We start from the raw sequence: 22,454 nt of genomic DNA, 5'->3' as shown, positions 1-22,454 counted from the left end.
ACTGTGGAGGGGATTGAACCACCAACCTATGTGATTGGAGGACTAACCTACATGACTTCACGAATAAGAAAACAAGAAAAAAGTTACATCAACGGGCCCTAAAATTCACTTCCTTTGATTTAAAAGATCTTAATGCTGTTTAAAAAACAGAAAGACAACACTGTCATCCAACAAAAGACCTGAGAAAAAAAATCAAATATATCTTGTTGTCAGAATGGGAATTAGTCAACTTTATTGTCAGTTCCACCACATGTACATACACAGGACACAAGGCATAGACGGGATTGAAAGACCCCGATGTAAACATGCAAGGCACAGTAGAACACAAAAAAGACAAAGTAGTGTTTTCATCCATAAGACGAGTAGGAGAGCCAGCAGATGTGTTGGCTGTCAAAGTGTCTTGTGCTGTGGTTTTAAAACGCTTGTGGCTGGCTGCAGTTTTTATGGGATCAGAGTCAACTTCTGACCAGAGTTTAATTCAAAACTGGACTGATAAACAAGCTAAAAATGTAACTGAATTCATTTAAATAAGGTAAATGAAGCTGTAAATCAGGGGCAGTGCTCAGGTTTCTGTTACCTCTGTACGTGTCCAGCAGTGGTCTGCCCTGTGGCCACCAGGCGGCGCTGTGACTGCTGCTCCACTCTCAGTCAGACTCTCTTGGTAACACAAATGTGTGTTGTCAAACGTTGCTAAGGAAGTCCACTGTAAAATTAGCCTCTGAAAGCAACAGTCTACAGAAGGTAACTTTACTTCAGCCTGATAACAGTGAAATGGGTCGTTAGCACAGAAGACTGAAGCCGGCAGCACTACGTGGTTATTAATATGTTGATATGAATGTTAGCTTTAGCTCAGCTAGCCTGTGTGGGCTTATTGCTAATGTTTTGCTAACACTTTAGCCTCGCTAACTTGCAGCTAGTTAACACAGAGGGTTAGCTAACGGGGGTGCTGTTAATGCAAACATGACCTACTGACTAACGTAGTTTTAAATGATTAAATTGTAAACTAACGGGTTTTTGGATTCAGTGACAAAAAACACGAGTGAAGCTAACATTAACTGAGTTAACTGACGCTGATTTATGTTAGTTAGCAGCAGCGAATAACTTTGATTCGCTTGAAATCAAATCGTTTTTGGAAATGTCTAACTAATACTAGCTGCAGTGTTTAGCCATAACTGCCAAAAACTGATGTGCTGTCCTCAGTTGTAATTATCCTCTATTCTCTTCATTATTTTTCTCCCATTTTGTCTCTTATGTTATAACCAATCCGACTTTTTATCGGTTCAAATGGCTGTAAAGCACCCATTTAACTCATCTAGCGAAGAGTTCCCCTTTCCAGAGAGTGATTACAGCCCCTACATTCTGGCTGAAATGCAGCATTTTTGTTGTTGATTATTTTCTGGAATTAAATATCAGTTGTTTGGTGTTTAAAATGTCAGAAAATTGTGTTTCTAAAAGCTCTAGACAAGCTCTTCAAATGTCTTGCTTTGTCCACAACCCCTAAATATTCAGTTTACTGTCATAGTGGAGAAAAGAAAGCAGAATATAGTGAACTTTGAAATGCTGGAAGCACATAATTTGACTTTAATTTTCTTAAAAACATAAATCAAAGTAAATAATTGATTATCCAAATAGTTGACGATTGATTGAATAGTTGACAGTTAATCAATGAATAAATTATTGCAGTTCTACTGAAGAGCAATGGCAAAAGAAGTAGTCAGGGTTTAAATTTTGTCACCAGAAGCAAAATATCAAAACATTATGACTCATTCTGAGGAATATGTTACATAGAGAGTATTCTGTATGTATTGGAATATTATTGCTGCATTATTATGGAAGCAGCATTTTAGGTTCAACTAACGATTATTTTTCTTGTTTTCTCAATTAACTGATGAGTCGTTTGGCTTAGAAAATGTCAGAAAATGGTCACATTTTTTAATTAGTGTTTCCCAAAGATGGCGTTCTCAAATGTTTTGTTTTGTCCACAACCCGAACAGATTCAGTTTACTGTCATAGAGGAAGTGAGAAACTAGAACGTAATTCACATTTTAGTAGCATGAATCCAAAGATTTTTAAACATTTTTTTATAAAAAGTTCTTCAAACAGATTATGTGCAATTATCAGTTGACAGCTGTTTATTATTATCACATAAAAATGACCTGGTTGCATTTGTTCGGGGTTATATTTTAAAGATTCTAGCTCATAGGAAATTTGCAAAAGACATCGTTTCTTTATTTTATGTAGGCAGTCAGTCTGTCAATATTGGAGATTACAATCTGGTTTCCAAATATCAACTAGGATATTTGACATACCAAACACTTGCAGCAGAAACAGAAACAATACTATAATATTGCCTGTAATCATAACTGTCACGTCTGATTATGCTATACATTGCATACATTTCTTTGGTCATAATTGTTTGGTGAATGGATAAAAGTAGCTGGAGACGTATATAAACTGGATAATACAGCTTAAACAAGAAGCGCACAATGCGGTGGATGGCAGCCAGTTTTTGGCAGACAATCAGTTTTTGGCATGACAACTTTTAAGGTGTCTGTCATGACTAATTTATAAAGAAGAAACAAATTAGAGTGGTAATAATAACCAAACTCTCTTTGACTTGTGTCTAGACTAAGTCGTTTGAAAGCCAGCATTTCTCTGAAACGTATTCTGCTTCTATATCTCCAGGTGTCATGTAATTTAGCAATGAGAGAGTTTTATCCACCTGACCAGAGCTGGTGTGGGCCATGAGGAGAGGATGACTGAGAATGGAGAGGAATGCACCCTCCATCAGTCCGGCGAGGCTCCTGCTAAAGGAAACTCAGTTGCCAACGACAGCAAGCCAATTAAGACCTCCTTAGTAGATGTCAAATCCCCCAGTGAGCACAATGATGAGCTAAAAATCGCTGCTGCTGACAAACTCGCAGGCGGCGAGTTCAGTCCATGCCAGCCTCGACCCCCTCTACTACCCAGACTGTCAAGATCCAGCAGAAGTGGCTCGGTGGAGGAGACTGTGAGAACCAGGAGGCTTAGAAACAGCCAGGAGAGCCTGAGTGACCCGGCTGAGACCGGCTCCTCCACAGACTCACTTAGAGAAGACCAAACGGTTCCACCTCCGGGCGGGTTTGTCCTCAGCGGTGCCGTCGCTATCAGGAACAACCAGGACTCCAATGTGAGACCCCGCTCCGCTGCTACAACCGGTTCCCCAGTCTTCCGGGACAGAGGCAGCAGTCTCTCCGAGTATGAAAGGAGGCCTCGCAGCCAGCAGAGCAACCCCACGGACCATCGGGGGAGGTCCGCCAAGCTGCGGCTGTCCCCGGTGCAGCCCACGGGGACGTTGCCTGCTCTGGAGAAGAGCTTTGCGTCAGCCACTTTGAGGGCAGCTAATAGGATTGACAGGGATTGTTTGGATTATGCCGTGCTGGCCAGGGAGAAGCTCGGGGAGAGACTCCACAGGAATCTCAGCGACAGCCGGCTTCTGGAGAACATGGGGTCTGACAGCGCCTCTGTCAACTCCATGAGGTCCACCTACAGCGTGCTCAGCCCCATCAGACCCCAGGATGTGAGGAACAGGTACAGTAGAGACAGCAGAGCATGTAGATGTACCTGGAGTCATCCTCAGTTGGATATGAAGGCTCTTTTGTAAGGCTTACTCTTTCTGGTGTCATTTCAAGGGTGTAGATACAGGTGACACCAGAAAACCAACCAAAATTTTAAATGAAGGTGTCCATATTTTTATCCTTTTTACCAATGCTGCAGTCATGTAGTGGCAGGATAAGCTCTGCCAGGCCTCTTCTACCATATCTTTATTCTATGCACATGCACTGCCCAAGAATTATAGTATCTCATATCCTCTAAATTCCACCATAGTACTGGTTCTGCCCTCTGGGTGGGACTGATTTGCATAGCACATCTGGAGCCTGGTTCAAAAGCAGGAGTGGGTGTTTTAGCAGCACTGACTGACTGCTAATTTGTTCTGAAACTTGACTTCCAGACGTTTTCACTCTGTGCGTGCAGAGCGCTCACATCTTTAAGGGAAAGAGGCACACAGCAGTGTGGAGAGGGATTAAAGTGGGATCAGAGGAGATGCTTGTTCAGCACTGTTTTTGACACGAGGAGGGGAAAATGGGTCTTAGTCTGTAGTTTTAAAACGCAGTCTGCCAGTGCCATCTATTGTCAGCAACTGTAAGGGAAGACTCACTGACCTAACAGCACCTTTTATTGTTCCTTCACTGAATCCTGCAGGGCATGTCCGCTGCAGATAAAACTTGACATAGATGCTGATTTTCTTCCAGGAGCTTTCTGGAGGGCAGCGTGCTGGGAAGCGGTGCCTTGCTCGGGGCTGAGGAGCTGGACCGTTACTTCCCCGACAGGAGAGTGGGCGTCTACGTCGCCACTTGGAACATGCAGGGAGAAAAGGTAGGAGGAAATCCTGACTCTGCTTCACACATCAAGCTCAGGCCACAGCTGAGTTCTAACCCGTTTTCTGTCCTTTGCAGGGCCTTCCAACCAACCTAGATGATCTCCTCCTTCCTACAGACTCTGAATTTGCACAAGACTTTTATATTATTGGGGTCCAGGAGGGCTGTCCTGACAGGTATGCAAGGTTTGGATTAGAAGTGGGCTGTTATGACTCTATCAGTTGTACTGATCTGTGCGTGACTGTGTGTGTGCAGGAGGGAGTGGGAGACCCGTCTGCAGGAGACTCTGGGACCTTACTACGTCATGCTTTATGCAGCATCACATGGTGTTTTGTATCTCACTGTATTTGTCAGAAGAGACCTCATCTGGTTCTGCTCAGGTCAGTCCGGCTTCACATACAGGAGTCAGTTATCGAGGGAATAAACTCCTACGATATCACTCAACTTCTTATACTTTTGTTGTGTAGTAATGATGACCTATCTAGTCTGAATTTATGTCGGGCATGTTGTCTTGAATACAGGGTAACAGATCTTTATTCCTGTGCCCATGTAGTGTTTTTAACTGGCAGGGTGCTGGAACAATATCTAGACAATATATCACCATCCTAGCCACTGTCATATGTCCAGCATGGCCCATTTGTCTGACACATCATACAGCTCAGAAAACTCAGATATGGCCAGGACAAGCTTCTCCTTCCTTCCACTCATATGATTAGATGGCTAAAGGGGAGTGTTAGTGATGACAACAGCACATCACTGAAAAGTCTGAAAATATATCTTTAAGGAGAAGCCTTGGAGCAGCTGCACTAAAACGGCAGAAAGCACAAAAAAAATGAAAGAAAGAAAAAAAGCTGCAACCTGCATACATTGCCTGCTATAAAAATGCTTCATAAAAATGCATTATGGACACTCAACCTCAGGAGTGTTTAAAAGCCTTGAATTACATTTACAAAGGTGTTGAAATGGTCGATTATTTTCTTAACTCTTGATCTTTAAAATTATTCTTTAAAAAATATATTAAAAAATTGAACTATTTATTATAATTTCACAGGATTCAGGCTGACCAAAATATGACAAAGAGAGGCAGTAATTTCTGTTGTTTGAGAATCTGAATCTGAGAATGTGTCACATTCTTTTCACCGTGTTTGCTGGAAACATGATTAATTAATTGACTATTAAAACAGTTACTCATTATTTTATTGTTGTTCAACTAATCAGCTCTGCAGTCTGGAAGTTATTTAGACTTTAGGCAGGTCAGGGTTTTTTTTTATTATTAGTTTATTTTTTGGTATTTAGAAAAGTTGAAAAAATATACTGTCACAATTTCAGATTCCAGTCAGTGTCATCAAGTGTTATTTTGTCCAACCAACACTTAAACACTTGCCACAATATTAGACAAGAAAACACACCAAATGGTCGTGTTTTAACAGCTACAATCGTCAGATATTTGGCATGTTTGCTTGAAGAGTGAATAACGGTTTATTGAAATTGTTCAAATACTTAACAGTAAAATAACCGACTAATCACTTCAGTTCGAACTGGAAATTTTTGAAAAGAGCATAATGCAAGTTACATAGATGTAGATAAATTCACAACTGTTTATTGGATAGTTTGGTCATGAAATAAGTATTAAGTTTTATTCTATGTGATATAAAATCTTTGGTTTGACTGAATGAATCTGCAGCAACTCTGCTAGTAAGCACGCTAGAATCAGATGCTGGATCCTCATTGTTGGCCAGAGGAGTTGGATGATTTATGGATTTTGATGTGGTGACATGCTTGTTGCATTGTACAGAAAACATCCATCATATATACATTGTTTTGTGTTTAAATGTGGCTGTTTTGGCTTCGACACCAATGACAGCGTTTGTTCTGTTGACCCACACAGAGGTGGAGCACGCCACAGTCACCACCAGGATCATCTCCCAGATCAAGACCAAAGGGGCTGTGGGAATCGCCTTCACCTTTTTTGGCACTTCGTTCCTCTTCATCACATCCCATTTTACCTGTAAGTAGGAGGTTTCACATTGATTTATCAAAGCTTAGCAGGGAAATCTGTCTTGTAGAAGAAAACTTTTTACTTTTTCATATCGCCAAGTCCAACATTAAACACTGTCGGCACATGATTTAGGTGTTACACTCACATCTGCTGCTCTTACATCTGTTCTTACTATAAAATGTTTGCGTTTAAACTTTACAGACACATTTTTAAAGGTCTCTTTCTGTTCTTCTTCCAGCTGGAGATGCCAAAGTGTACGAGAGGATACTCGATTACAACAAGATCGTCGAGGCTCTCGCTCTTCCGAAAGGCCTTCCAGATACCAACCCTTATCGCTCCACACCATGTGAGACTCTCTGAGGTTACTCTGTGTAAAAAAATAAAAGTGAAAACCAAAACATATAGGATGGTGGAAGGACTGAAAAAAAAAAACAGAGCATGATCACATTTTTACAGATTGACATGCTGCTGTGTTTCTCAAACATGTAACTTTCTGTAATTTAGTTAACTTTCAAGGTTTTCTTCCAATAGAGTCATGACTGTTTACAAATTATGTTCAAGCCTCAACTTATTTGCTAATTTTCTCCCTTTTTAAATAATTGTGACTATTAGGGCTAAACTAAATTGTGCTTCGACATGTTTAGACTGAGTATTATTTGCAGCATTATGGTTACTTTTCCATTTAGAATGCATTTTTTGTCTTGTTGACCATCTTTCACCCAGCAGCAATTCATATTTCATTTATGCTGGTAAATATAATGTCACATACAATGGCACTTTGACTTGTAGCTGACGTCACCACAAGATTCGATCAGGTGTTCTGGTTCGGAGACTTCAACTTCCGGCTGAGTAAAGACCGAACTGATGTGGAGACGATCATGAACCGCACTGCAGGCGGCGAGATGGGTCCTCTGTTGGAGCACGACCAGCTGTCCAAGGAGATGAAGGATGGTATGTAGGAGAATGAAGCTTCAGCAGTTTTTGAAGTAGGTTCTTGTTTTATGATTCTCACCCTGTAAATTGTTTTACCTTCCAGGTTCAATCTTTAAAGGCTTCCAAGAGGCACCGATACATTTCTACCCCACGTACAAATTTGACATCGGCTGCGACATCTATGACACTACATCTAAACAGAGAACGCCTTCATACACAGTAAGCAGTCGAGTTTGTGGAAAGCACGTTTTAACAAGACTCTTTCAGCTGCACTTATCGAACTCTAAACCTGCCAGTGGCTCTCAGCGGGATGAAATATCTCCATTTGCGTTCACAGGACAGGATCCTGTTCAGGAACAGGCAGGCCGATGACATTAAAGTGCTCAAGTACACCAGCTGCTCCAACATCAAGACGTCGGACCACCGGCCCGTCATCGGCGTCTTCCAGGTCAAACTGAGGCCAGGGAGGGACAAGTGAGTCAAACCACACTTTACAATAATGGTATTTGTTATGTTTAGAAGGGTTTCAGACATGTTTTTATCTCTGTCAGTATATTCTTTCAGTGTCTGTGACTACAAAAACGCATCATGAAGAATTTTATTAAATTCTATCCATTCTTTTTATCATAGCGGAGTAAGTATTTGTTGGTGCAGCTCTATGACAGACTGGACGTCATGAAACATCAAAGTGTGTGCTATATTGGAAATGATAATGAGTAGTTTGAGAGTGGGGTCGTACACTAGAAATCCCAAGTCAGTAATGAATGTGTCCATCATCTGCAACATGTATAGTTATTTAAGTTAAGAATGTTGTCTTAGTCGTCCTGAAGTTTTCTGGATATTTTAGGTGACAGAATCAAGTTGTCAGACACATCCCTCCAGAGCGTGATGTGTTTTACCATGCAGTCTTAGAGGATAAATAGTGGAGTTGTGGACATTCAGGCACCTGGATGGAGCCTGAACTCACATGCAGCGTCCAGCAGCCTGTTTTAGTGTCTCTCTTGTGTTACGTTTCCCTCCCTACAAAAAAAAAAACCCCACGAGATCACTAAGGTGGTAAAATGGGGAAACTAACAAAACTGGATGGAGGGTTTTTTTTTGTTTTTCTAAAAGGCGGTGGAGGGATTTCTCCTAACTACCGCCTACTAAATCTATCAGAAGGATAAAATAACTAAATGTCCCACAACACAACTTAGGTGGGAGTCGCTATTTTGAATGGGGTGTTTTGGGAAAGAAAGAAATAATAACTTAATTCTCATTTTCAGACACTCAAATTCAGTATTTCCCGAGGAGGTCAGCTGATGGTGCTGCCTCCAGAGCTACACTCCCCCACTGAGAGGAGAGTTGCAGACCTAACTACCAGGCTGATTTCCAACAGCTGAGCTCTACTCCACAGGTGTAGCAGATTTAGCTGATGAGCAGATGAGCTGTGAAAGAAAAAAATAAACCCAGCCTTTCCATATCCAGAACACTTGTCACCTTGGACATTGTGTCATTTGAGTAAAGCTGCATTTTAAGGTGGCTTTTTATAGTCACTGGTCAAAAGAGTGATGGTCCGTAATGGTCCAGGCGATCTGATCACACCTGACTAGGCTGTGATTCATTACTGATTAATCACTGACTAGGTCAAGAATTTGTCACACATTTTGTACACATTGGGTAAATTAAACTCTCTTTCAGCATAATGGAAACGAGGCTTTAAACTTGTACTCTGAAACAGAAAAGATTTGCGTTTGCATGCTTCTGTTTTTGATCAGTGTAGGAACTCTAATTGGACATACAGAGCCCTGATTTTAGATTAAGAGCTTGAGGTTACTGTGGTATCACTTCTGTCGTCCACTTCAGTTCAACTTTCAGTTAAAAATAAAAAGTGATCGTTTATAAAGATTTTGTTCCTATACAGCTACAAAATTTTTTTCAGCGCTGATCTCCTTTAGTCAAAAATGTTAACTGTTTCTGAGTCATGCTTTATATTTATTTGAATCCTAAATGAACAAATGCTCCTTCTGCTGTCTGCCCTCCTAACATCTGGCGCTCTGCATGTGCTCATGTGTTTGTCAGTATTCCTCTGGGTGCGGGACAGTTTGACCGAGGCTTGTACTTGGAGGGCATCAGGAGGAGGATCACCAGAGAGCTGAAGAGGAGGGAGGCCATGAAGAACCAAAGCAGCAGCACCATCTGCACCATCTCCTAAACTCTCCAGAGCATGACCAGGCTGGACTGGATCAGAAGCAGGCGAGGTGGGGCAGATGGACCTAAAAAGGGAAACCAGAGTTGTCTTAACTACGTTGTAAGTTGCGAGCGAGCAGCGCTGGTGAAGCTGGCTGGACTTGAGGGCGGGGACCTTGAGGTCAGACAGACGGTGAGAGGCTTTGCAGACAGCAGTAGTCTGGCCTTTATTTATTCAGCCCTCTCTACTCAAACATGACTGGGACAGAACTGAGGGAGGAGGGTCACCGTCGTGGCTTACCGCTCAGTCACACGCTCCGATGTGGACTGATTTAACCTTACAGACTCTGTAACTGCATCTTTCTTTCATTTTTTTTTTGTCGGTGTTTAAGAAGCATCATGAGTTTACTGAATGCTACATCAGTGTTCAAATGCCTTGCGGTTTTTGTCATCAAATTGTGCACTAAACGCGGTGAACATTTAGGCGTCTGACTTGAATTTTGCTCGAGTGTTTTGGAGGGGATGATGTCGAGAGCATGGCACCGATGAATGAGGTTACAACTCGCTACTGTTGAATATCAGGGAGATCAAATATATTTATCGCTTTCATTAAACTTTTCTCAAAAGAACTGACTTAGATATATACACACAGAGCATTTTATTTATACTGTAAAAGCCTGTTACTACGTTTTCTCCTATTAGGCCAAGTGATCCTTTGCAACACTAAATCAATGCCTTACCTCTCATCTCACTGCTGTGTAACCTCATAAACTATAAACTGTTCATGTACTGTATGTAGCACATTAATGAACTTGCATTCCCAGCATGAAGAGCAGTCTGCTCCTTAAAAAAGTGCCTGTGGGTCTTGTTGTCATATTATCAGGACCTGTCATCTTTATCTTTTTGTGTCACCTGAGATGTAACGTCCTACAATAAACATTTCACTTGTTCAAGTTTTGTCTGTTATGGTGCAAAGCAAGACCTTGATATGTATATTTAATTCATGTAATTACATTTATTTACCAAGTTGTGTACAGTTGTTGACATAGTTCACATTCACTGCAGTCAGAAGCCACGGAAACATGATAAAAATACACATATGTGGGTGCAGTGGAATTAAATGTTTTGCAATGTTCTCTAAGAGATGTGAGCCTCGAAAGTCACTCGGACAGTAAGACAAAGATCTGTCTCTTAAAATAACAGTGATTATTCTCTTTCTGGCAGAAAGTTAGATGAGAAGACTAACATTATTTATTTTTATGTGCATGTCACACTGTTTAAACTGTCAATACAAGCAGCCAAGAGGGGAAAACAGTTCAAGCCCGTGTCAGACTTAAGGTTTCCGATTATCTCCTACGTGGTAAAAATAGCTCCGAACTTGTGCGTTACATAAAAATTAAATAAGTCAGTTCAGCTAACATTAAAGAAGCTATACTCTGTGCAAAGCAAACAAGCTAAATTTAGGCTAAATACACAGTTTGCTTTACGACAAACCACCCTGGCCTAAAGAACAAACACCGCAAAGTTGGAATAAAGTGTGTTTTTCCAGTTGCACCAACATGTGAATGTAGCACGACGACGCTAAAGCGGCAGCCAGTTAGCTTAGCATAAGTTCAGTGGGGAAAAAACCAAGATCTTCTCATCAAGACACTGCAGTTTTCTGAAGGGTGTTTCTTGACGGGGTTCTGAAATAGAATGGTGAACGACCCTACGAAACGCTAACTTTTATTTGTAAGCTTAATTTTTGTTTAACCAGTGAGCTTTCCAGATGCCAGTTTTGTTAGGCCAAGCGTTTTCCCCATTTCCAGTCTTTGTGCTAAGCTAAGCGGCTAATGGCTAAGGCTTCATATTTATCCAAAAATGTGATTTATCTTCTCATCTATCTTCCTGCCAAAATGTGAAACTGTTACTTTAATTTACCCATGTAATTTGGGTCATCAAAAATTAGCATAAAAAAACACAAAAATACCACTTTCCTGTTTAGATTTCAGTTTCTTTCAGGTAAATTACAGAACCCATAACTTCAGTCTTCAGAGAAAACAGTAAAGTTGGTCACTGATACAAAAGATTCCAATTTTATCTTTATTATTAATTTATTCATTTTTCCTGTGGATCAGGTCTCCTGTGGCTGTGAAGGGACATTATGAAGTCCTTTTGTATAAATACTAAGGTTTTCACCCATTTGCTCTAGAAAAATAGGAATTTTAGAGAGTTGGAGGTCTGCAAATTGAGGAAGGCAAAGGCTTAACGTAACAGTGCAGACACTGCCGGGATGTTCTCTTTTTTTATACGATGGTTTGCTTCTAAGATTCACAGTGTAACATCATTCATTCATAACAGGTCGGGGTTTTTAAATGGGAAATAAACAAACATAATTGTTTTTGGGGGGTGAACTGTCCCTTTAAAACCAAACTCCTGCAAGACATCTTTGAACATAATGATGTATGGCTTCTTGCCCATGAACAATAAATACAAATTCTCCAGCCTAATGTTGCTGGAGAGTACAATGGATTGTTTCTTTAAAACCCCTCCTTTCTCAGAGGTGTTTGGGATTGAAGCCCAGGTATTAGTCCCCTCCCAGAGTGAGCTGTGCTGACTTCTGTGTCGGGAGGGAACACTAGTATAATTTTCCAGTCCAGTTTATTTTACAGCCGGCGGCGGCGGTCTATCGTAGGAGGCGGTACATGCGGGGCAGACGTCCGTCCTTGCTGGACAGGGCGGCCTGGATGTGTTCGTACGACGGCAGCTCCGTGAGGTCGCCGACGGCTGCGACGGCCGGTTTACTGCGCAGCATCTTGGTGGTCACTCTCTTGATGTCACTGGCTGTCACGTTGCCTGGAAACAATTTGATAATTAGGAATTGTGAGGATGAATTGCTCAGAAAAGCTACTAAATTTCTCCAAGTACTCACTTATTAAGTCGCACAGCTCATGTGGCAGCTTTCTCTTTCCTGTGGAGAGAACCTGCCGACCAACGTCCTCGAAGATAACCGGCCGAGACTCCAGGTTCATCATCAGCATGGACTTGAGCTGAGTCTTGGCTCTCTCCAGTTCCATCTGGAGGGAAATATAACATCCGTCCATTATGTATACACCGCTTAATCCTCACTAGGGTCGCGGGGGGGCTGCTTAATTTTGATTCTGCAACAATAATTAATGAAAAACAAACTTGTGGTGATTATTACCTCGCCTGCGTTTCCAGACATCTGAATGAACTCTCTGGTTATTATTTCCACCATTTCCCGCAACTGGAAATCAATTAATGTAACAGTGAGAACAAGGACCACGAAACCACAACACTGACCATTTAAAGGATGAATATTCACAAATATACCACATTCAAATGTAGAAAAAATAATCATGTTACATTTAATACCTGTTGCACAGTCATTCCGGCTACAATATGTTATACTTTTCATAGCAGTGCATGGCAATAATTTCTAATAATATAACTGTGGTGAATACTGGATGAATGAAGTAACCAATAAGGCTGAATTTAATCAGCAAGTTTCTTGGAATTTCAGTCTAAATCAGTTACTGTTGCTCGAAGCAGCGACAGCGTTTATTGCACAATGAGGACTGAACAGCGTCCTGTAGCAGAATCCACTGACACACGAACCCACTTTCAGTTTGTAGGGGTGTAAAGTCGCCTGACAATTAGATACAGAAACCTTTAATAACTAGAATTATTGCCTAAATACATTCTGAAATAGCTTTAAAGTCTTTTTTTGTGGAGGCTAAATTCAGTTACTTTTAGGAGTTTTAACAGTTGCTGAAAGAACTGGTACACACAAAAAATCACGGTTATCTGTTATGATGACAAATGTCAGTGTTTGCAATAGGGCTGACAGAAGCAGTGAAACTCAACAATGAGGCCACTATGCACACGAGATAACTATAAGTTCATCTTCAAAAAAAAAAAAAAAAAAAAGATGGACTGATTCGCTTTCCTTTCACTTTATATAATTTTCCATACAGAAAGAATACTTTAAGACATGGCTAATTTACTTACAAATAAAGCTGCTCACACACCTTTCTCTACTTTATTACAACTTGTTTCCTTTGCAGTGACTCGGCGGTTTGTCACAGAGTGAACTGGAGTAACAGGATGAACACAGTGGCCCCGTTTTCTTTTTATGGAATCAACAATTGCATCAAATTAATTCAGAGCCCCAACTCGTCCCTCACAGATACCCTGCTGGTGTCCTGAGTCTGCACCCACCTGTCTGGGATCTGCACTAGCATGGATACACAGCAGGCCGCTGTCCTCGTAGCTGTGGTGGTAGGAGGTAGCGTTGTACATCCAGTAATGCCTACAACAGAGAAGTATAATAAAAATGTCAGTCAGCAATTATTAACAAACCCTGTTGCTTGGAACTATATGAGTGACATAAAGGCTGAAGTTTACCTGTTGAGCACATTCAGGTAGAGGCGGGTGAACATGCCTTTCCCAGGTCCTCCTGCTGAGAAGGAGCCGCCTCCACCCATCATCATGTTGAGCACCGCGAATGGGATGAAGTCGTCTTCCTGTAAAGAGAATATGTATTACTTCACGTGTATCAGGCACCTGAATGGAGACTCTCCAAAACAACGCAGACACCCACCAGGAAGGAGCAGCTCTCCAAGCCGATCATGATGTGGGTGAGCTCTGGGATCGGGGTGGGGCCGAGGCTCACGTCTGACATGTCCTTCTCCATCTAGCAGATCAAATGAAGGTATTATTCTTCCTTTAAGACGAGCTGCAGCAAAGCTTGTAGCTATTACTCCCCATTTATTTCAAACAATTGACGATTTTTTTAATTTTTTAATGTTCCAAAACTGCCCTTTGGCACCTAAATGTCACTACTCGGCCAAGACGTTTGTTACATTTGTCAAATATCAAATTGAAAAAAAAACAAAAAGATGAAAGAACAAAAGATGTTTTCTCGCTGAAATGGTGGACTAACTATTTTACGCATTTTTTGCAAAGCACGACATCTAGAGTACAGATAAAACCACTTCTATGTGTGTCATGCTACCTAAGAGTACATCACAGTCTGTCATTCTGAAACTGCACCAACTAATCGTTGTCATTTTTACTGTTTTACACCCTGAAGGAACGTTTAGTGCCAGCTCACCTTGATGATTCCACCCGTGTACTGAGCCACAGAAAGGTCCACATTGGCCGCCGTACTCGTTCCCCACACCGGCTTGGCGTTCAGCAGGTGTTTCCTGGCACATTCGACCAGCTGCTCGTGCTCAATGCCCACTCCTGCCAGCACCATGCGCTCCGGACAGTAGTAGCTACGCAGGTAGTTGTGAAGCACTGTCTTGTCGATCTTGTCCACGTTGTCTATAGGACAAAAGCGAGGCAGTCCGACCGTGTTGCCTCGATATGCAGCCTGGAAACAAACAATGAACACATTCAACATTAAAAACGATTGCAGTGACGACGCCACATATCAGGCTTTTTTTTTTCTGTTTTCTTTCCTGCAAATACACACGTGGACAGAATTGCTGGTACCCCTCGGTTAATGAAAGAAAACCCATAATGGTCACAGAAATAACTTGAATCTGACTGAAGTAATAATAAATCAAAATTTTATGAAAATCAGACATTGCTTTTGAACCGCGGTTTAACAGAATTATTAAAAAAAATAAACTCATGAACAATGCAACCATAAAGCCAGTGGTGACTCACACGACAAACATTCAGAGAGTTTTTAAACTAAGCATTACGTCATATGACTTCAAGTAAATGCAAATTTACCCACTGTGGGATTAATAAAACATGACCTTATCTTACAGCTGGGCCCGACCACCCACCCCGATTACCTATTAACCAAAGTAAAATGTCAAATAAATCATCAACTAATAGTTCAGCTGTGGAAAACCTACGTATCTGTACTCTTTTAGCAACAAAAAGGACATTCTTAATGGCATTTTATCTGACAGCTGGTGTAACTCACAGCGTGGATCATCTCTGTGAGCAGCGGCTCAGGGTCCGGCCTCATGTTTAGATCTTCTAACTCGAAGCGCACGGCCATTTTGGTCATCTCGATCTCATCATCTGCATGTGAACAAACACAGCTCAGTTTAGTGGTGGAGACACTTCGGACAGCTTCTCGAGGATGGATCTGCAGTGAGCTGGACTTACCCAGCAGGCGAGGCTGCAAGACGGCATCAGACAGGAGATTGACCACAGTGTCCAGACCCTTCACTTCAGCAGACACAGCGTACATGGTGGTGTCTCTGCGCAGCAATACAAACAATGTGTCCAACTATCATCTGTATTCACACACTCATCAACGTTAAAATATATACATGTTCACGTACAGATATTTAATCCCGAGGCAGGAATTGTGTTTAATACCTTGATGTTTGGCAGTCACATATCCCCCCGTGTTTTTCCAATGTGAGAAGGATTTCATCTTTACTCCCGTACTGTGCTGTGGACTGAAGATGAAAATGTTCTCGTCAGTGTTGCCTGACAAACATCAGCCTCCTTCATTTTTCACGTTACGGTGTTTTACTTACAGAAAAGGCGAGTTTCTCTATGAAGTGTGCTATTCCACTTGGGTACTTTGCTTCATGTCTGGATCCAGAGTTTATTAAAACTGAGCAAGAAAGAAAGAAAACATTCACATTTTATCCACTTCAGACAGAAAATGAAGACAAAAGGACATTATTTACATATTAAAGCTGGAACTTACTTCCAACTGTGCAGAATTGACCAAACTTGTTTTGGGAAGCGACTTTGAGGCCATTTTCTAGAGTGGTGATCCTGGTCTCATATTTTTCTTGACCATCCACAGACGCAAACACTGGTTTGGGGATCCCAGGCAGCGGTAAGGAGAGGGAGATATTCGGGTATCCGCCACCACTGCTGTACTTTCTGTAAGCTGCGATCCCAAACCTTTAGGAAGAATAAAGCGATAGCTCTTCAGAGACCTCTCAGCAATAAATGAGTATTAAATAAATGGCACCTGCTCTGTGAAACAGAGCTCTGTTCTTTGTCTCAAGAGAGCAGGGGGATGGAAAATATCGGAATAATAACTTACAAGTGGATATTTTCTGCTATTAGAAGTAAAGCAGCTCATTAGAAACCTGCAAAATTACTTAAGAGTGAAAATGTGTTGCTTTGTTTATGCCACTTCATAGACATCTGTCAGCTCTAGTTAACTAACAAGACATATATTCATGTAAGAAATTCATCTGGTCGTAAACATAACGCTAAATTACGCAGTCCACATGCAGAAACTCAACTGACAGCAATGGTTAAAACCACAGAAGACACTTCACACAGCTAGCATGCCGTTTGCCTGCAGCACCAGTTAAAAGCATCATTCTAGTTAAAACATTAGCATGTATGAAAACTCAGCAGTTTCCTCAGAATATTCCAGAAACCGGAGTATTTCCAGATGTAACACAATGATGCAATTCATGCAGTGCGTCACTGCTGTGACACAAACTGTGTCAACACAAAGTTACTCAGCATTACTGATCTGCCACACAGGATAAGGACAAGGGAGCTGAAAATAGTTTTCCGGGGAAATTGGAAACTAAACACACGTTGTTTATTCAAGACTTTGAACACATAGTAAAAGACTGCGGAGTTTATTCTGGCAGAGTCAATGAAAAACTCTCCACAGCTTTTTAAGATCAGGAGCTCTGACCTGATCAGTGAAGCGAGTCGCCTCTTTTTCACTCTGAGCTCACCGGCAGGTTTTCTCCAGCTTGTAACCACACATTGTTTGGAGGGGTCCTGTCCTTCTACCAACACTGAGTAAATACCAGTCTGTTCCCCACAATATACAATAGAGAATAAAAAAATAATACATTTGTCCTCCTTTTATGTCCCCTGTTAATCAATAGCCTATGTCTGCTGTTATTCCTTACATAACCTTAAAGTATTTCTGTTCTGGAAAATTTAAGTGCTTGACACCCCCTTCCAAATATATTATTGTGTACACCCATGAAGCAACAGTAAACATAGTGCCAAAGTTTTTGAACTATTCTATAGTTCCCGAAACACAAATTCCTTACCCCGAATATTAGGAGCAGATTATTTGGATAATATTCTTAATATAATGTATTCAGTGTATTTAGAGAATACGCTGTTGGACATTACAAAACACAAGGATGTATTACAGACAGTAAAGTTACTTTTAACAGACAGAAGAGCAGTTTCACCTTTTTTTAAAAAACATTTCTGCAGAGAAAACGGCAGAGAGTTTAGCTTGTCTGTCTTTAGTCAGTGGAGGTACAGAAACACAGAGCTCTGCGTCTGGCTTCGTTGACTTCACCCTCGTATAGATTTGTGAAATTTCATTTAGCATGGTGTAAACCCTCTTGATACACATGGACACAACATCAGTGATGTTTCCCGGGGTCATCAGCTTTTTCAGATTTTTCAACATCACACACTTTCCCCCAGCAGGGGTGGATCAATCCTGGCTTGTGTCCAGGTAGCACTACACCGCCCACACGTAACTACTGTATTTATAACATACTGATGTTCCTGTTAAAATACAGCCATTAATATGGCTGTGAACCGTGGTAGATTAATGTCTGAAAAAAAATGTTTTTTGACATGTCACAGAATGTAATTTGGGAATTTGTAGAAACATTACTGAAGTCCTGTTAGCTGTCCACAGCTGGATGTGTGCCAGATCCTATTTTATGACTTTAATAAATACCTGCAGCATTACAAAGCAGCTGAAACACCAACTGCCTCTTGAATTTAAAAGTGTTGGGCATGTTTAGACATGAGGCAAAGCAGCAGTAACTACATTAACACAGGACCTGACAGTTAACTATGTGCTGCGCTCCTCTACACATCAGACGGATCAACTGTTCCTCACATATTGTAGGTTTAAGCAATGGAAATGTTAGTATAAAAGCTTCTCTGAATGAATCCTGAGCTCCACCTGAGCTGTCAGGCTTTTGTTCAAATAAGTATGTCATTGGAATTATATATCAGTGTCCTAATTGTGTGACAGAAGTGAACTTTATAGCAGCTCATGACTGAATACAGTTTTAAGGCAGGACTGAGTACCTTCTTTGGAAAACTGTTCACAACTTTTATAACATCCAAAGCTCTGACCTGGTCATTGAAACTGACAGCTTTAAGCTTACAGCAGATCTTTCTGCTTACAACAAACATAATTGAGTCATTACATTTTGGCACAAAACTTAATTTTCATGTTTATCTCCTTGTAAACTGACAGCCATGCCATGATGACAAATTAAGGTTTAGCATATGTTAGCCTCCACAAAGCTCCAGCCAACACCAAAGCAACCCCTCACTCTATTCAAACCTTTAACAAACATGTACCTCAATATGTCAGCTGTCAATAAACATGCAGCTAGCTGTTAGCTAACATGACAGTTGTCTCAGAAACAGGAAAATCCCAGACAAATCAAAACCAGCACTCACAAATCTAACTTCTTTATCGCTCTCGTTACAACAACAAAACTATGAAATACTGTCAACATTGAAGCGACTCCACAGTGTCCTCCACTAACGGAGTCATGATGTAACTTCAGCACAACTTGTCTGACGGCTAATTTATCTTAGCATCGTGCTAACCGAGGGTGCTAATCTCTGGTGAGGAGGACGCAGGAAAGTTACGACGCCGCACACATCGTGACATGGCAGGTACCGGGTGTACTGGTGATACTGGTTCTGTGTGTAAAAGCCCAGCCCAGTGTCAGTTTAAGAGCATTTATTTTGAACGCATTACCTTTGAACACGACTCCAGCTTCGGCACCTCGACATGTGAGTCGCCATGTTGGATTGCTTGTGACCAGAAATCAACCCGGAAGAAGAAGATGATGAAACACTTACGCTTCCGCACTCCGGGTCCTCTGCTCCCACCTGTCCGCTGAAGGCGGGCTTTTATACATTTTTTTTTCTTTCTAACTTCTAACTGTGCTTTATTTCTAATCACAAACTTAATTATAAAATCTGCATTCCAATTTTTTTTTTCTTTTTTTAAATTTAATTCAATTCACCTCTATCTATATAGCACAAATTCACAACAAAACTTTCTGTGTATAAAAGAAAAACAAAATTATTGTTTATCAAAAGAATAACTCTGCTGTAGGGAGGACGTCCAAATCCATTTTCGGGACTTTCTGTAGAAGAAAGACTTGATTAATCTTGATTAATAATTTGATCTTATTTTGTTAAGTTTGGTATAAAAGGTGCAAAATGATGTGACTCAATGTACAACAAATGAAAACTACCATTTCCATAAGATAAAAACAGAAAACAGACATAAGAGTGATTTACCCCAGAATTCAATGGTCTCTTGGATTAAAAAAAAAAAAAAGTAACAATAAATAGAAATAAACAATAAAAATAGAACTTAAACATTGTTGGATATCAGGTTTCGTTGAAAAATTAAGGAAAGGGGAGCAGCAATAGGTTTTCAGTTAAATAAAATCATCTATTAACTGATAAGTTTTGGCAATTGGCAAAACAAAACGAGCGAGGCAAGACAACATTTTTTTTAATGTTTAAAGCCTATTTTCTTTAGGACTCTCTTTAGCTCTGTAGGTGCTTTTCCTCTTCATCCTGTGTCATGTGAGTGAGCATGAAGATTTATTAACTCCAAAACAGCTCTGTTGGTCATCTAAAACAAGAACAATTGATCCTTTAGAGTGGGTCGGCGAGCGAAGAGCATTTAGCTGCCCATCAGCCAATCAATCCCGACACAGAAACAAACCAGCGTTAACTCTTCCACTTGACTTTAAATCTCTGTGGACGACTGTGAACAACAACTGACTGACATCCAGTCGTACGTCTGCAGCTACGATGTTCTCCATCTTGCAAATCACTGCAGTGTTCTGGTTGATGCTGTCAGGATGCAGCTCGGCCTACGAGCTCCAGGACACCATCCACACTCTGAAAGAGGAAAACGTCCACCTGCAGCACCGGCTGGAGAACCTGACCAGGGCTGTGAGAGACCTGAAACACCTTCTGGCAGAACACTCCAAAAGTAAGATACTCATATTGAGAAATTCAGAGCTTCAAACACTTATGCACCAATTTGTGCCTTTTCTGAATGAGTTAGTGGTGGAATTATCTGCATTTATTTGTGTTTAATCCAGTGGATGTAAGGGCTCATAATTCATATTTTGACCCAGTGCTGGGGGAAAAAAAAAAAGATCTGTCCCAAAAAGTCTCTGCTTCTTTCATGTTTTTATGGGATGAATAATCATTTGTTTCAGCTTTTGGGGGAAAACATGACCCTGAATACCTGCAAGTCTGGAGGGAGTGGTCTCAACACGGTAGGATCTCTGAATAAGCTTCTATGCAACATATTTATTTCAGCATGTAGTACATGCATAGACATATGTCTTCTGTTTTCCAGGTATCAGCGCTGAGACTCACCAGATGTTGAAGAAGGTTCTCTGTCTACCTGAACTCCATGATGCAGCTCATTTCATCTTCATCAGTCCAAGCTTCCTCCTCATCCTCTCACTGGCTTCTATGATTCTTACACTGCTGTTATGACTTTGATCAAAAACTTCATTTAGATATTAGAATCGCTAGGAATTTTGATATAATTACTGCTTTAACTTGATTAAAGGAAATTATTTTTAAGAAAAAGATGCACTCAGGACTCTGTGGAAAAATTGTCAAAGAAATGATATTCTGATTGTACAAATATATCTTCAATGGATGTTGTTTCCCCACACTGCACTAAATGTTGGTTTTCTAAATTACCAGGTTCATTCTGATGTAATTTTTTGTGCAGTTTGTCTAAAAACAATAAGATATTTACTGCTGATAATAAGGATGATGATAATCTGAATCAGTCTTAAAAACCAGCTTGTGGGATATGTACAAGAAAACCTGATCGTCTTTGTCTGTGATGTCATTGAAGGAGTGTCCTCACTGTTCAGAAGTCTGTTACTAGTCATTCTGCCTTTTACTGCATTTCTGTCTGAGTGCACCTTCTCACAGACCAAATATTGATTTTATGTTGTTTTAAATTGATGAGCCACCGTTGTCTGTTGTTAGATTTTAAGTAATAAAAGATGCTGTGTCTTCTGTTTGTGGATATTTGTGCCAGAAAACCATCCGTCTCCAGTGTTATTCCTTAAAACACTCTCTGAACATTAGATTAAAATGTTTTCTTTAAAACATTAGAACTTGTAGTTCAGGGGTGTCCAATCCTGGTCCTCGAGAGCCACAGTCCTGCATGTTTTAGATGTTTCCTTCTTCCAACACACCTGATTCAAATGATCAGGATCGTTATCAGGCTTCTGCAGAGCTTGATGATGAGCTGATCATTTGATTGGACACCCCTGTTGTAGTTAATGTTCACTAATGTTGTGGAAACCTTTAACTGAACAGAATCATCTGAAAGCGGACAAAGACCCACACAGGGCTGAGAAATGTTCGACACACACTCTAATGTGAACAAGTTCATTTTTCCAGAACCAGACTCTGTATTAGCTGATACCGGAGCTCCAGGTTATTCGTAGTCATGCCATATTTTGATTCAGAGTGAATTTTTATTTGAACAATAGGTTTCTTCTGGCTGGAAATGACATAAACAAGTGACAATAGACAGAAACTACTGTGTTAGAGATGTTTATTATTTACATATTTGAACTATTTCTATGTTTTTGTGTTTTTTAATTTACATTTTTACTGAAAACACCACATCCCAAATTATTCATACTCTTTCACAGTAACTAAAGTTAAAGTTTTATTTACCACCACATTGATCAAATGGTTCTTATAATTGCTAATGTTGTGGGAATTTTTGCTCTGATCTTAATAAGGTCCAGTAGTCTGAGTTGTCTTGTTTTATTCAAAGCTTTGAAGGTACAGGTCATACAGAATGCAAGCAGGAGAGTACACATGAGTGCAGGCAGCACGGCATTCTTTTGCATGTACAGGCGTGGCCTTCGCTGCAATGGGAGTATAACAATCTC

The 22,454-nt window shown here is 40.7% G+C and overlaps 2 protein-coding genes across 3 annotated transcripts; one reads left to right on the top strand and one right to left on the bottom strand.

Moving 5' to 3' along the window:
• The first annotated feature begins 674 nt into the window (after positions 1-674).
• On the top strand, positions 675-10,472 carry inpp5e (inositol polyphosphate-5-phosphatase E). Of its 2 annotated transcripts, none has more exons than XM_008276416.1 (11): positions 675-741; positions 2,686-3,570; positions 4,293-4,416; positions 4,497-4,594; positions 4,674-4,798; positions 6,307-6,426; positions 6,656-6,763; positions 7,207-7,368; positions 7,454-7,569; positions 7,688-7,824; positions 9,412-10,472. In XM_008276416.1, exons 2-11 carry the CDS (start codon positions 2,756-2,758, stop codon positions 9,542-9,544), a joined length of 1,938 nt encoding a protein of 645 aa, XP_008274638.1. In that variant the 5' UTR covers positions 675-741; positions 2,686-2,755; the 3' UTR covers positions 9,545-10,472. The 2 variants fall into 2 exon arrangements, with proteins under 2 accessions (XP_008274638.1, XP_008274639.1); XM_008276417.1 differs by having other exon boundaries at positions 735-814.
• A 42-nt stretch (positions 10,473-10,514) lies between these two features.
• On the bottom strand, positions 10,515-19,304 carry pmpca (peptidase, mitochondrial processing subunit alpha). Its single transcript, XM_008276415.1, has 13 exons — positions 19,244-19,304; positions 16,211-16,413; positions 16,035-16,114; positions 15,871-15,953; positions 15,655-15,749; positions 15,467-15,567; positions 14,636-14,899; positions 14,123-14,215; positions 13,927-14,045; positions 13,741-13,831; positions 12,704-12,766; positions 12,431-12,575; positions 10,515-12,354 (listed from the first exon to the last, which is right to left on the bottom strand). Exons 1-13 carry the CDS (start codon positions 19,288-19,290, stop codon positions 12,185-12,187), a joined length of 1,554 nt encoding a protein of 517 aa, XP_008274637.1. The 5' UTR covers positions 19,291-19,304; the 3' UTR covers positions 10,515-12,184.
• Between the last annotated feature and the right edge of the window lie 3,150 nt (positions 19,305-22,454).

The sequence above is a fragment of the Stegastes partitus genome, unplaced genomic scaffold, assembly GCF_000690725.1.
Source record: "Stegastes partitus isolate 25-593 unplaced genomic scaffold, Stegastes_partitus-1.0.2 Scaffold71, whole genome shotgun sequence".
NCBI classification, from domain to species: Eukaryota; Metazoa; Chordata; class Actinopteri; family Pomacentridae; genus Stegastes; species Stegastes partitus.
Note: the sequence above shows the minus strand (reverse complement) of the source record. Positions and strands in the feature narration are given on the sequence as shown.